The sequence below is a fragment of the Oreochromis aureus genome, linkage group 23, assembly GCF_013358895.1.
Source record: "Oreochromis aureus strain Israel breed Guangdong linkage group 23, ZZ_aureus, whole genome shotgun sequence".
In the NCBI taxonomy this organism is placed as follows: Eukaryota; Metazoa; Chordata; class Actinopteri; order Cichliformes; family Cichlidae; genus Oreochromis; species Oreochromis aureus.
In genome coordinates, this window is record NC_052963.1 from 11725001 (window position 1) to 11737039 (window position 12039).

General features: G+C 43.9%; 1 protein-coding gene across 1 annotated transcript in view; it reads left to right on the plus strand.

Moving 5' to 3' along the window:
- pard3ba (par-3 family cell polarity regulator beta a) overlaps positions 1-12039 on the plus strand; it is a 196539-nt gene that overhangs the window by 152918 nt on the left and 31582 nt on the right. Inside the window, exon 22 of the mRNA XM_031738444.2 lies at positions 5129-5240. Within this exon, the coding sequence (XP_031594304.1) occupies positions 5129-5240 (112 nt within the window). The remainder of the gene's footprint in view (positions 1-5128; positions 5241-12039) is intronic.

The following is a 12039-nucleotide window of genomic DNA, read 5'->3' on the forward strand; positions in this document are numbered from 1 at the left end:
TCTTAGCATATCAGCTTCATTATGGGTTAAAAAGAATAAAACTACAAAAACCAGTCTGATTCACTCTTGTATGTATTAGTACTCAGTTTCAGGTTTCAGAATCAGCGTAACTGATAGAAAATGAATGTGTTCCATTGGTCGTGGTTCTTTAAGGCAACAGTAAAAGGAGGAAAAAACTCTTTGTTTTTCCATTGCTTTTAGTTTGGAGCGCCAACGAGTTTCTGTCTGAGTCTGTTCCCAATATTTCACCAGGAAGCCAAACATTGACCATGCACTTTGAAGTGTGCTTACCTCCAGCATGCAAGCAGCAAAGAAAAGCCTGCCCGTCTGAGCTCTTTTCCCCCAGTGCGTTGTGTTAAAATCAGCTGGCCCCTGCAAGAAGAAGTCGCCAAACCAGCCGGCGGCAGTGCACACTTCCTAATTAGTCTGCCCTCGCACTGGCTAACACCACAGGATAGTTGCTTTTCTCACACATTTTCTCCCGCTTGCTTTCCTATCACCAGTGCTTCTGTTCTCTCGGCCTAGTCCCCCTGTTCGTGCTTTTACTCCTTTTCCTAGTTGCCATCTCAGTCTTTATGTTGCTGTTTACTTCTGCTCTCATTCTGTCGTCTGACGCAGCTTTCATTTCCTGCTACTGTGTCTCATCTTCTCCCTCTCTACTCTCCATCTCTGTCCTCCTCCAGTTTTCCTTCTCACAGCACTGTTAGATCAGTCTGTGTAGTCAGGTACTGTGAAGTATGCATGGAATAAAGTATTTGAACGAGACGTAACTTAAATGATGTCAATTTTCTGTACTTGAGTTGATATGGCAAAATAACACTTTAGACTGCAACGAAGCAATAAATCCATAAAGTCTTTACATGTCAGTCACTTAGACTGAACATTAATGTACAAATGGCAGAAAATCACTACAAAGCTCTGGTTCCTCACATAATGAGAACACGTGTCTTTGTTTTAAACCAGTCATTCACCTGGTTTTATTTTTCACTGCACAATACTCGCTAATTAAAGAAACATGAGAATACAACAATAGTCTCAACTACTCAATACACACTCTGTGTGTATTTCTCAGACAAGAGAAACCCATTTGATCTGTATTTGCACTCAGAAAGTTCTGCAGAATCCCATCCATCCAACCAACCAACCAACCAACTTACTTCTGCCACTTTTCTGGGTGTGGGTCATAGGACCAGCAGCTTTTTCTAGAGACCATCAAGGTGTTCACATAATCTCTCCAGTGTATCCTGGCTCTGGTGCTGTGTCCTAGCAGTTGAAGCTCACCTTGGAGGCAATCAGGAGGCATCGTGATCAGGTGCCCAAACCACCACAACTGACTTCTTCTAATGTGTAGGAGTAGCAGGTCTACTGGGCCCCTTCCAAATGACAGAGCTTTCAGCCAGAAGACTCCTGTGAAGTAGATGATCATGGGCTTTTGTTACCTTACCTGGATTGAGGCCCCAAACTGGAGCCAGATCTGGGAAGAGTGCCTGGTGGCTAGGGGTACAGTGGGCTTAGCCTGAACAAGCCACATGGACCGGGACTTATGTGGATCAAGCCGCAGCCCTCGGTGAAGCCCTCGGTGGACCCATCCCCGGTTTCCAAAATTGGTTCTGCAAATGTACCTATGTGAATTTAAAGTCAACCTTAAAGTTGGCCACCATTCTTCAGTTTTTGTCTGCTTATGATTTTTTGCACTGCTCTAAGGTTCCTCGTGGATCGCTCCATAGAAGTCCCCGTTTAAACAGAGACCCTATGATTTAAATTTCATGTTAGAAAAGAGAATGAAGGCACTGTGAGCCAAATGTTCTCTCTGGCCTTTTAGGATGTTACAGTAGAACTCCCCAGTGACAGTCTGACACTTTGAATGTCAGAAAAATGATATTCATGCTTGTTGTGCTATTATGAACCTTGTCTCAGGAGAGTGCAGGCTCTTCCACTGAAGACTGCCATTCGGTCTATGTTGTAGCAGCACAGAGAGCTCACAGCAGCGGTGAAATCATAAACGTGCGTGTGGTCAGATCAGGACTTCCAGGATGGGATCCAAATCTAGCAGGAGCACTGGGTGTGGAGCAGCACTTCATAAGGGCTCAAGCTTCAAGGGCCAAATTTAATTTGGGAATATTTCTTCAGTTTCCTTTCCTTTCTTTCTTTCTTTGTAAGAAAAAAGGTAGTCGCACTCATTTGAGTAATGCTAGGCAACAGTACATGATGGTGCTGTGGGCGAGGCTGAGTGACTTTTCAAATAACTACAGTCGCAGTGTTGCTTCTCTAATTAAGCCATAAATAATAGAAAAGTTCATAAAAGGTTTTCCCAGATTACTTCAAATCTGAGGAATGCCAGCCCTGTTTTCTCAACTGGAGGGTAACTCATTTCAGTGCCTTGATGTCATTAACAGTCCTGTGTCACATTAGAGAAAAACTGTGCTCACTAAGGCTTAGAACAACTGAGCTGAATGGCTCTGGCCTCGGGCCTGCAGACTGCAGCAGTTATTAGCTGCTGATGACAGCGGGGTAGCCTACCTGTCCGTCTCTCTTAACACACGTATATAGGATAGGACAAGCAAATGTGCGTGCGACTACAGCCACTCATTAATCCCTCTGAACCTCTTCTTTCACTGTTTGGAAAGCGGCCTGCTCGAATTGTCAGCCCATCAAACCGCTACTTCGCAAACCTCCAGCCTCTCCTGCACCCCCCCGCACCCATCCACCCTCATCTAATGTTTTATCCAGAATCAGCGTCTGTCTTCAGCCATTAATATGATAATATTTGGCGTTGTCAGTGATGGAGGCCGCGGCATAATGAGATAATTACAGTGTTGTTTCATTTGGAGAGCGACACGCACGCTCAATCAAAATGGCAGGCCTAATTACGGGCCCAGGGATTGGCTAATGGGATCGCTAGAAGAGGGGTGGCATGAAAAGGGAAAAAAAAAAGTCTTAACTTGGCCGTGTGCATTTATTCTCCACGGGTCTGTTTGTTTGTGTGTTTGCGTGATGGGCGGCAGAGGGTAAGACTACTAAAAAGCTAGCAGTAAGTGAATAAAAAATAAAAAAAAATGCAAGAGATGAAGTGTGAATATCTTAATAGCAAGGTTGTCTGTGGGACACTTGGGGGGGAAACTGAGATTAGTATTGATTAACTGTGCATTGAAACCAGCCATTAAACCAATCTGAAGAAGCAACAATTAGCGCAGTACTGGGAGTAATGCCGCCTCAGATATCCATCTTCATAAAACGGAAGCATCTGTGCTGGCGTTTCATAACAGCACGGAAACTTTCGGAAAGTTCTTTTCCTCATGGCAGCAAGTTAGGATCGAGTTTTGCGCCCAAAGTGCTGACAGGGACTCGTTGGCAGAGGACGTACACGCGCACAGACAACAGTGTGCATACCAACATACTGACATAGGAGTGTGTGTGTGGGTGTCTGTTTAGGTATCTTTGTGGGGACCAAAAACTGGAATGTTACTATACTTGGGGGACCAACGGTCACTTATGAGGACACAAGTGCCGGTCCTCATGAGTTTGAAGGCATTTTTGAGACTCAAAATGCGGTTTTAGTGTCAGTGTTACAATTATGTTATGGTTAATTTTAGGCTGAGGGTTAGGATTAGGCATTCATTTTTGATGGTTAGGGTAAGCGGCTAGGGAAAACATTATGTCAATTGTCCTCACTGAGATATCAAAACAAGAATGTGTGTGAGTGTGAGAGAGAGACTCAGCTTTCTCTCCCCCTTGAGTTGGAGACAAGATGTATACCCAGGCACAATCACATTGTCACTGTGTGTCCTGCATACTAAATTATGAGGATCAATCACCCGTTTGTACATTACAGATATTTGGTGTACACACACACACACACACACACACACACACACACACACACAGAGTCTCAGCCTGATTTTCTAATTAAAGGCAGGGTCACAAGAGAGACTTAAACACGTAAGCTATGTACTTCACTAATGAACCTCTGCCTCTCGCGCGCACTCTCCCTCTCTCCTTTGCTCCGGTTTGGTCAATATCTGCCTGGAGGTCAGACCATTAGAATGTAAGGCGTTACGCACGTGTGATAAAGGGTGCGTGGGAGTTTTGTCGGACAAAAAGGCTGGCCTCGCGCGGCTGCTGAGGGCGTTCGAGTTGTACAGATGTGTGGGGTGGGGGGGTGGTTGAGAAGGAAAGTTCCTCTTCCTATTCTGCTTTTCCCTCCCGAGTTTGAACACCTTCTTAAGGCGTGTATCTCCCGAGGACATAAAAATGGCAAACGAACTGCATATCAGTGTCAATATTAGATACCCGTTCCCGCTGCAGCCAGTAAACACAGATAAACGACAGCACTGTGTCGCACTTTGGTAGCACATCCCGAAGGATTGTGCTCGCTCAGGCGCAAACCGTCTGTTGCCTTTGGTGTGCGCGCGCGCGTCCTCACGCTTGTTTGTGTGCGTCCGACTCTGTAGTGCCAGGTGTGTGAGGCTTATCTGGCATTAAGGTCCAGTGAGCATGATGATGTTTCTCTTTAAGTTTTGTCCCCATTCTGTCTCGTTCATATCTCCTTGCTGGCAGTCACTTGTACTTTTGTGGCGCTTATGTATTCTTCTTTTTTGTTTTTTGCCTTTTGGTGACCTCTAGGTTGGGTTCGGCCTCACCTTTTGGGTGGTTGATTTGTCTGTATCTGAATCCGGGATGGCACCTCGTTGCTCTTTGTGACATCTGAGTGAAAAGACGAAAACCGTGGAATGTTTTCTGCCGTTTCAGCTCCGTTTCTCTCCGCTGCGGTTTTCTCTGTCAGCTGAAGAAAGTTCAATAGAGGCACTGATGTCTTCTCAGAGGCACTACTTTGTGGATATTATCTGTCTTGCCCGTCAGTCTTCCTGTGCAGTCAGGGCTTGTCATCGTGAAGCCAAAGAACATCGGCGGCTTTAACAAAAGATTAAGCTGAATATGTTCCACCTGCCTTCTTGCTTCACTTCTGAATTCCCACCTGTGTTGGATGCTCTACTCTTCATCCTGCAAAGGAAATAAAAAAAGAAAAGAAATTTTTTTTGTCTTATTTTGTTTAGTTTTTTTGTTGCTTCTCTCCAGAATAGTGTGTGTTTGCCATTATTTACCCTTCCTGTTGTGCTCGTCTCTGCAGTGATCAGCGTCTCCATGGAATGCGCAGGGAGTACATGCAAGCCCGAGCCGCCCCGGGTTACGAGGAGCTAGACGCAGCACGGCGCCGAATCCTGGAGTATGATCCAAACCGGGTGAGTGTGAGTGCTTTTTTTGGGGGTGTTGTAGTTGGTTTAAACTGGACACCAGTTTAAAAGGTGGTGAAATAAAGAGTCTGTGTGTGCTTGTTTCCAAAGCACTCCAGCACTCCTGAAAGACCAGCATGTTTTCCCGTGTGTCGTTCTCAGGCTGGTCTCAGCTTCTTGTTAACATTTGAGGGGGCTGTGTGCCATCGAGGAGCTGCCCGCTTTCCTCTTCATTTGGTATATGGAGAGATCTATTAGACTGGTGACATTTCCATCCCACCTTTCTTTTAGCTCCACTTTATCTCTTTCTTTTGTATCCTATTGCTTTTCCTTCTCTCCACCCCTCACCCCCCCACTCCCCTTTTCTTTTCTACAAAGGCCTGAAATCCCTGATTGTTGCCTCTCCCAACCAGACTGCACTGCTAAATGTCCCTGAACCTGTATTGATCCGGCCTGAGGAATCATTTCATTTACCTCTGTACACTCCCAAACTCGGCATACTCGCCATGGAAATCAATAGCCATTTATCAAGCATTTTAAAAAGGGATTTTTTTAATAGCGAGCCCAAAGATGCAGAAAATCACACTTTGATCCAAATCAGAATCGCCGAATCTCGCCACGGCATTTCCACTGAGCGAGATTTGGCTTTCATTAGGTAACGCGGGCGAGCGAGGAGAGAAGCAGAGGCATCTGGGAAATATGGATTTACTGACAGCATCGCCGCAACAAAATCGCCTGATACAACCGGCCTCCCGCCGCGTTCACGTCCTCACTTATTGTAGTCTGTGTCTATTGAGCAATGAAGCCCCGTGAACCAGTCTTCATTAGGCACTCACAGACACACGCCACAGTAGCTGTCTCTGAGGCCCGAGGGGCTTTGTCACTCATTACGCATCCCTATGCAGCATGTGTTTCTGCCTCGGATCACCGTGACTCAGTCGGTACCCAAACTCTGATGCAATTAAAGCGCAGCAAGCATGAGGTGCAACCTCTGATCAGTTTGTTATTTTTTTTACCCAAAAAGAAGACAGCGGTGTCCACAGCAGAAACCAGCAGTGGCTTTCTCCCCTGAGGAGACTGATAATGAAACACAGCACACACCCTCACACACACACACACACGTAGTGCGAATAGACACAGGAAAACATCAAGGAAATTCTAGTGGGAACATAAAAAGAGGGGAAAAAAGATATTGGCAGGATATTTTGATTCATAACATGATGATATATAATTACATTCACAGACATCGATTAAGCTTTTATGGAGTATATTGCTTGAGTGCTTAGTTGTTATATTTCTTTCTTTCAAGTTCAGATATATCAGAAACCCCTTCCCTCGCACTCAGACGTACGGCTGTTTGCACAGATTTCCTGCACTCGGCTTTAACCTCTCCTCCTTTGCACTGAAGTTGCTTCTGTTTGCTCATGAAACTTCTGCTCTCTGATTTTCCTCCTTTTCTTTTTGTGGCACACAGGTTATGTTTGATGGCTGAGTGGTTAGAGCGCATGTCAAACAGGTACCTCTCCCAGAGGAGCGGGTTTCTGCTTCAGTCACTGCTCTTTCCCTGCATCACTCGTCCAATCTGTAATATAATTCAGTATCCAGGTGAAAAACTTAATTTAATACTCTTTGGTTTAATAATTAACCAAACTTCAGTACAATCACAGAGATGGTGTGTTTGGCCAATGAAAAGGTTCTGTTAGAGATGTAAGATTATCCAAAGTAGACTAAATTATCGAGTAAAGACAATAATGTATTCCCATTAGTTTATGGGACTTGATTAAATCTACTCCAGAGAACACCTCAGTAATCACTTTATAGGAGAAAATACCTTCAAGTTTTGTTTTGTACAAATCTCTTTTATTTTAAATCTAAATCTAAATTCACTGTTTTGAGAAAACAATAAAAAAAAATTATCCTCCACTTTAAAATACCAGCATGAGACAAGTGTAAGACATAATTAAGCCCTGTTGTGTTTGTGTTGTTCACTTTCGGGGGCTGAAAAAACAGTGGATCAGCAGTGCTTATGTCATGTGATCATCAGGATGTATGAAGTGGGAATCACCAGACATCACATGATACGATGTCAGCTATTACATTTGCACTCAGCACCGTCCGGTTCTATAGTAATATTACTAAAGCCAGCTGAGCCGAGTTCTCTCGAGTTGTGCTCTTCGACAAAGTCTGTATTTATAAATTTGACTGCAGTTATTTTCAAACTTTGGACATTGTCTCTGAGAGTGATGGCAGTCATTCCAAGTCAGACTGCAACTGTTTGTAGAAAGGTTGCAACCTGTGCAATCACCTTGTGATCAAAAGTGTGCAACACCCTCAAAGTCTGGGCAGCCATTCAGTCACCACAAGTTGCGATTGTTCGCAGAATCACCATCCAGCCACCAATTTAGTTTTATTTCTTTGTTTATTTCAGTAGCTGTAGGGAGCTCGCTGTCCTATCATTAGTTGTGTGACTGAGCTGTTAGCTTGCTCTGGGAGGTAGCTTTGTCAAGCTAACCGTGTCCAGCGTTGGGTAGTTTTTTGGTTGAGATGATTTAATGTAAGTTTGCTCAGTTCCCAGAATAATAACTAAATAATTAATAATAAAATATCAATATTTGGTGTCCCTGTGTCGATACATTATCGCCATGCACAATATTGCAGTTCCATGCCATCTCAAAACCCCCACCCCTCCCCCTACAGGATATTGCTGCACATTTACCTTCTTACCTTACTTTCTCTCTTGATTGTATGGGACGAGCATAAATACAGACGGCTTGAGCGTGGCGCTCACTCGCTTACAACGGCCTTGTTTTATCAGCCTTTTAGTTGCCACCACTTCTATCACGCCACGCTGCTCTTTTATACTCGACCCTTTTCTGCAGCCTTGAATGGTTAAAAAGGCTTTCCGAGCTCTCCGCACAAGGCCAGGAGCACACATCTCCTTCTGTCAGCTGTGTGTATGTTTGAAAGAGAAGATAAGTGTGTCTGTGTGAGTGTGTCTGGGTACCACACTAACCTAAACGGACATAAACAAAAGCAGGAATAAAAGACTATGGTTACAATATCTATTCATGTCTTTGTTTATTTGATTTTTTCCCAGCGTGCACGGTTTAGAGGTGGAGTTGATCATGCGGGTCTGTGTCACTGGCTTCGTGTGTATATGTGAGCACGCCCATGCGGTTAAATCTGGTCTTCAAAAAGGGCTTCATGTCGCTTTCTCATTTCTTTCCTCTAACCCTGCTTCCTCTGTGTTCCTGTCTGTCTATCTGTCTCTAATTTGACCCGTCCTCCATGTTCCCTGTCTGTGGATAGGTCACACTTGTAATTATGCCAATCACACTGTCCCCACTCTCTCCGTTTTCTCCGTATGCTAATGATAGGCTCCCTTTAATGTCTTGATGGCCAATTAAGCCACAAAAGTACACGAGAAGTTTCTTTTTTTAGACTTCTTTGTTCTGTAAGATCAGTCAGCTGTTGCAGAGACTTCTCTTGACATGGTTGTTTATTATAGTTCGATAAGCTGATATATTATTGCCTTTAACTCGCTGCGTGCACATGGGCTTATAAATTTGTTGACTCCTGCTTGTTGCTACGACACCACTGATGACATCATAATCTAATGATCTAATATTTGAGTGGATTTTGGCGTAAAGCTCTGGTTGTGTTGTGTGACATTCAGTTTAGTGATGTGGTGAGACTTTCTAGCACGAGACTGAAGTGTGAAAGTCCTACTTCAGCTTGTGTAACAACTCAATTTAAGCGGCCTAATGTTGGATCGGATCCTCGGGTGTGTTTGGGTTGGTTTGAACACTCTTTTTGTCCCATTGATTGGATCTTTTTTCCCCAACTTCGATTGTTTTAGGCTGGATGTAAATGACATGGTTGTTGCACTTGTATTTTGGTCATTTTACTTTGATTATCCTCTAATTTCCTTTGTTTCCTTCTCGTTTGCTGTCGTTCTTTCTTGCTCGACATTGTAATGCATTGTTGAGGACTGTCACCTCACAGCATTTGGTTTCAGTATCGTTCAGTTTTAGGGTTTTTTTGGTTTTACAGATGATTCCAATTTAAAATATGTTATACAGCTCGCTAATAAACAAGCAACACAGTAACAAGCACGTCTGAATAATTAAAAATTTATGGAAGAAGAAGAAGAACATTATTAAATTAGTTAAAAATGAATGTTGGATAACTGGTATGATAAGAGGGTATAAAAACAGAGCGCTCACTGTGAAACTGTTTGAGCAGCTTGTTGCCTACATTATAAATGTAACCGCACAGTTGGCTACATCAAAATGAGAAACTCATTTTAAGAAATTCATTGTTATAAAAGTAGGACAGTGAAAGGGCATCGGTCAGCTCTAGATTTGCTCGGATTAGATCTCCACACTCTGGACTCTCTGATTAGCTCAGCTATGGTTGTCCGTCTGTTCCACACAGCCAGCAACACGCCCGGTTTTCATCATATCTAAATGTGCGCACATCCTCTGCACACACTCCAAAATTCACACCATGATGGATAAACCTTTTTTGACAAAAATCATGAACCATGAGATGATGGGGGTTATTTTAAAAACATTTTACAGGAAACTTTTAAAATGCCAGATGATAAAATATGAGATGCTTGGCGGTTCCAGTGTTTAAGTGTATGGAAAAGTGGTTTGTAGTCTAAAGCACTTTGAGTGTTTGAGTATAAATGCCAGTCCATGTCTAGTTCTCTCTCTTTTTCCTCACTCGTTCTCCCTTTTGGCCTATTTGTTTGCCCCCTAGTGGTTCTTTTTGGATGTCCTACAAAGTCTACAGCTGGTGCACTGACCAAGACCGAGTGTCTTTTTTTCTCTCTGTCAGGTTTATTATAATGGAAATGTACATTTTAGTGTATGTGACCATCCCAAAATGAATGGTAACGCAGTGTGCCAGAATCCTGTTTGCCCAGTCTAACAAAGTCACGGGCACACATACAGGAGGTGCACACACCCATACACGTACGCAGGAACTCGTGCATCTTATCTTCAACTCATTACCCCGTGAATCATAAACAACAGCGGCAGCACATGTGACACCTTAATGAACACAGAAGTCCCCGAAAACCACACTCGCGACTACACACTCGGAGTCATTATGAAACACACACACGGAAAAACGCTCACACAAGTCCAGATACGACTTGTCATCCATTGCGCAGCTGCTTTTTTCTTTTTTCTTTTTTTTGTGCTTCTCTCTAATGTTGTGTGCACGGACATCCATCACCTTGATGATATTTTAATGTCACATCCTCAGGCTGTCTCAATCTCTCCCCCTCTCTCACTTTTCCCTCTCCCTCCCACACGTCGGCCATCACTTCATAAATAAACCCCCACATCATTAAGTAAACACGCACCAGCTTGTCACGGTGATAGATGGCGTACACACACACTTGCGCGCACACACTCGTTTGTAGACGTGTGCACACACGCATTCAGACGCTGGTGATCTGCGAGGGCCTCTTCATGCCCACAGGCAAAAGCCCCCAGTGGTTTTTGTGCCCATAGTCCTAATGATCTTCACCAGTGAGATGATCTAAAAGCTTAGTTTTAGGGGGGGGGGAAGCACCTCGTTCTAAGAAATAAAGTCAATGGCAGTTGTCAAAGTGTTGCGTTAACAGACTTGCAACTGTATCTGCAGGTCCTGTATCTGTGGGCTGATGTGTAGGCTCTCACTGGCTCCCACTGTGCCTCACTGACTGTCCATCACAGCTTTCACCTGACAAGTGCGCGCTCTTACTGCACACTCTGTGCTATGAACAACTCTGGCCCGCTCTCTCACTCAGGGAGAGTGCAGGTGTAATGGATGTGCCGGCTTTTTGCCTGCTGCTGGAGACGCTGTGATGAAGGCCTGCAGAAACCTGCTTCTAAACACACAAGGGGGAGGGAGCAAATGATTGAGGGAGAAGATGTGAGAGGAGGAGGAGAGTGGCAGCAGGGAAGTGACGGCGCAAGAGAGAACTTTTTTATTTTTATGAGAAACAGGACAAAAAGGAACTAAAACTAAGAACATGACAAAGCTGAAGAGAAGAGTCAGAGAGGCTTAAAGAAGCTCCTTAGGGGGAAATGGGAAGGATGAAAAATAGGACATCTAATAGGAGGAGCCGGATTGGCACGACGAGGAGACAGATGGGATAGAGGAACTGACAGACACATGGAGGCATTGACATAAAAGACTAAAGAATATGAGCTAAAGAGGAGAATGAAGAAACGATGGTTTGACGGTGTAAAATGTAGCCTGCACGGCCTTAGTTGTTAGAGATTTAAACAAGCATCCGCCCTGCTGTAGTGTCCTTGGGCTTTATCTTTACTCTATCTCTAAATTTTCCATTAGGGATGCATTAATGCTCGGAAGTTCCTCTAAATTCATATTCCAGTGCGTTTTCCTGCCACAGCACACGGATTTGTTTTGGAAATGATTTGTAGTGTTCTCCTTGTGAGAGGAAAATCACTGCGTAAAGGGAAGAAATAAAAAAAAATGACAGAGAGCATATACATTTTGGCTTACGGCCAATCAAAACATTTCATTTGGAATAAAGCGGTAAACACGGTCGTTCTGTCGGGCTGATGGTGACGCTGGCTTCCAGCCAACCAACAGCCCAGGAAAAAAAACACAGAAAATTAATTCAGATTAAAAAAACCTCGTGTGAGCATTTTCTTACCAACTCCTTATTCAAAAAGATCCTTATTTTAAAAAACAAAACAAAGAAAAGGCTCTTGAATGGAAAAGTGAACCAGGAACAGTCAGTGTGGAGTTTTAATAGGGATCGTCCTGGAATTCCGACCAC